Source organism: Myotis lucifugus, unplaced genomic scaffold (assembly GCF_000147115.1).
Source record: "Myotis lucifugus unplaced genomic scaffold, Myoluc2.0 scaffold_0, whole genome shotgun sequence".
Lineage (NCBI taxonomy): Eukaryota > Metazoa > Chordata > Mammalia > Chiroptera > Vespertilionidae > Myotis > Myotis lucifugus.
Genome location: NW_005871048.1, coordinates 45039834 through 45043149, shown reverse-complemented (window position 1 = coordinate 45043149; position 3316 = coordinate 45039834). Strand labels below are relative to the sequence as shown.

Below are 3316 nucleotides of genomic sequence, written 5' to 3'. Positions count from 1 at the left end.
GTAAACCAAACGAACCTACGCATTTTAAAGCCTCCGCCTACAGCCCCACGGGCGCTACTGCCCACCCTGCGCACCCCAACCTCCCCTCCCCGCTCAAACCCAGGGGCCTGCGGTCCGCGCTTCACCTGGGACGGCCATGGCGCTGGGGAAGGGATCGCAGGAGCCCTGGACTTCGAGGGCACGTTCGCTTCCCGCCGCCGGCTGCGAGGCCGACGCGCTGCGAGGGTGGCGTCTCCTCTGCCCGGCGCCGCGGCACCTCGGCGGCAGTCGGGGAGGCCCTCCGAGGCGCCAGGAGAGAGGAACCCAGGAGCCGCCGCTGCGGTTTCCGGGGGAGCCCTATTGCCGAGCACCCGGGCCGAACCATTCCTGCCAGTTTGGGGGGAGCAGGGATGCCTGCAGACGCATGTGGAGAAGGAAACACCACCAAGACTTAGGAATCGTTATTTGAAAAGTTGTCATAGAAATTAAAGTTATCTATGTAGGAGCTTAATGCTTTTTCTCGTTCCCTGGAGGACATTGGGATCCCCCTGCTCGGGATTAGCGGTGTTCGAACCCCGGAGCAACATGGCGGCGTCCGTGAGAGGCTAGCTATGGGCAAAGATAGTGTTGGGTGTCGTTTTCTCTGGGGATATTGACGGACTGGAGCTTTCCGCGACCGAACGACGAAAGGAAGTGTGATAAGTGGGTAACTTGAGCGACCGGCCGCCCGCGCTCCTCCTCAATTAGGAGCCGAGTCCTGGGTACTGACCAGCATGAGCAATATCTACATTCAGGAGCCTCCCACGAACGGGAAGGTGAGAGCCCCGCCTAGGATACCTGGGTCCCCCAAAGTGACACCTCACCGACTAAGGGAGTCCTAGGGTTGGAAGGGACCACCAGGAGGCTTGTCCGTCCCCCGGCCTCTGACCAGGATGGCATCGAAAGCCATCTGTTGGCACTTGTCAGCATAGGCACACTAGGAAAAAGTCCTCGAGTGGGGATGTCTCCATCGACCCGCCTGCGGCCCTGTTTCTAGCCTCAGCCTAACTCCTGCAGGCGGGGGTCTTCGGTAGAAACCTAAACACACGAGCAAATCTGACTTAATTCTACAACCATTGAACGAGGCACCTGACACTGTACTAGGTGCTGGGGATACACAGACGGATGGATGGGGTCTAGCTGTTGCCCCGGACGAGCTGATGGTTTAGTTTGGAGGCTGACAGGTAAAGGAGCATCTTATGCCATGTCTAGTAGGCGTGCTCCTGAGAGAGGGGCACGGTGCTAGCGGGAGAACTGCGAAGTGCGCAACTGGGAAAGTAGGGGAGAGCTTCGTGGAGGAGGTATGGCTGGTCTTAAAACGGGAGATCGTTGTCAGCCATAGAAAGTGGGGCCTGGGAACTGTTCCCACATTGGACTGGGAGAATAACGTTCTGGTTGATTTGATAGTCAAGGTGTGTCAGTTCTCCTCCAAGGTGTTCACATGTGGTATGAAGTAGAGGAGTCAGTAAGGTAATAAGTATCACCTGAATTAATCTAAGACCTAGTCTGTGTCATCACGTATGAAACATGATGAACTAGCAAAATGTAGAAAATAGTGGGGCTGAATTAGGGTTAACTAAATTTATATCGGGTATAATTCTGTTGCATGACTAGATCATGTTACTTATGCCATCTTTTGTTGATTGACATTTGGTAATATAATGAGGGCAATTTGAAAATAATAACAGAAGTTTTGTAATTGATAGTCCCAGCAAAAATTTTAGTAGGTATTTTGGGCAAAGCAATTATTTTAATTCTTGGTTGTTTGAACTTTTCTTTACTCTTCACCCCTACCCTACATCATTGTGAAAACTCAGAATAGCTACCTTTTTTTTATTTCCAAATGTTTTTTTTTAGGGTGATAATCATCCCCAGTTGATAAATACTTGGTAGGGATTGGATACATTGCCTATCGTGCTAGGCAGGGTCTTCACACTTGTGAGTTCCTTTCTATAGATATACTCTTTAGCCTACACAAATGTCACTTTAACAGAGGCCTTTCCTATCTACTCTTCTATAAAATAACAAACCTCATTTATGTTCTGCATCCCAGCATTCCCTGGTCCCCTTAACCTCTTTAGTTTTTTCTATTGTTTACTAGAGGCCCGGTGCACTGATTTGTGCACCGGTGGGGTCCCTGGCCCTGGCCTGTGGGGACTGGGCCAAAACCAGCTCTCTGACATCCCCCGAGAGGTCCCGGATTGCGAGAGGGTGCAGGCCAGGCCAAAGGACCCCACCGGTGCACGAATCTGTGCACTGAGCCTTTAGTATGGATTAAGATCTTTGGTTAATCTCTTCCCACCCTCCCCTTCCCTCTGAGATTCGTCAGTCTGTTCCATGTTTTCATGCCTGTGGTTTCCGCTCCTGGGTTGAGCTTCTGCCCCCTGGTGGTCAGTGCGCATCATAGTTGCCGGCTGGGCTGTTTACTTAGGCTTTTATATATAGAGACTAGAGGGCCCGGTGCACAAAAATTTGTGCACTCGGGGGGGGAGAGGGGGGTCCCTCAGCCCGGCCTGTGCCCTCTCGCAGTCTGGGACCCCTCGGGAGATAACGACCTGCTGGCTTAGGCCCGCTCCCGGGTGGCAGAGGGCAGGCCCAATCCCTAGGTGCAGCCCCTGGTCGGGCTCAGAGCAGGGCCAATTGGGGAGTTGGGGCGCCGCCCCTTGTCATGCACAGAGCAGGGCGGATCGGGAGGTTGCGATGCCACCCCCTAGTCACGCTCAGGGTAGGGCCGATTGGGGGGTTGGGGCACTGCCCCCGTCACACTCAAGGCAGGGTCGATGGGGAGGTTGCGGCGCCACCCTGTCACGCACAGAGTAGGGCCGATTAGGGGGTTGGGGCGCTGCCCCCTGTCATGCACAGAGCAGGGCCCATCAGGGGGGTTGGGGCTCCGTACTCTGTCACGCACAGAGCAGGGACCATCAGGGGGTTGGGGAGCTCCCCCGTCACACACAGAGCAGGGCCCATGAGGGGGTTGAGGAGCTCCCCCGTGTCACTCACAGAGTAGGGCCAATAGGGGAATTGGGGCACCGCCCGCTGTCACACACAGAGCAGGGTGGATCAGGGGGTTGGGGCGCCGCACCCTGTCACACACAGAGCCGCAGGGTGATCAGGGGTTTGGGGAGCTCCCCCCTATCAGGCACAGAGCAGGGCCGATCAGGGGGTTGGGGCGCCTTCCCCTGTCATGAACAGAGCAGGGCGGATAGGGAGGTTGTGGCCCTGCCCCCTGTCACACACAGAGCCGTAGGTCTATCGAAGGGTTTGGGCACTGCCCCCTGTCGCGCTGCTCCAGGGGCCA

General features: G+C 55.6%; 2 protein-coding genes across 2 annotated transcripts in view; one reads left to right on the top strand and one right to left on the bottom strand.

The window, feature by feature from the left end:
• SREK1IP1 (SREK1 interacting protein 1) overlaps positions 1 to 374 on the bottom strand; it is a 30688-nt gene extending 30314 nt beyond the window's left edge. The window contains exon 1 of the mRNA XM_006081411.3: positions 126 to 374. Coding sequence (XP_006081473.1) covers positions 126 to 138 — 13 coding nt within the window. The 5' untranslated portion in view covers positions 139 to 374. The remainder of the gene's footprint in view (positions 1 to 125) is intronic.
• Positions 375 to 527: 153 nt separating this feature from the next.
• CWC27 (CWC27 spliceosome associated protein homolog) overlaps positions 528 to 3316 on the top strand; it is a 176464-nt gene continuing 173675 nt past the window's right edge. Inside the window, exon 1 of the mRNA XM_006081410.3 lies at positions 528 to 794. Within this exon, the coding sequence (XP_006081472.1) occupies positions 753 to 794 (42 nt within the window). The 5' untranslated portion in view covers positions 528 to 752. The remainder of the gene's footprint in view (positions 795 to 3316) is intronic.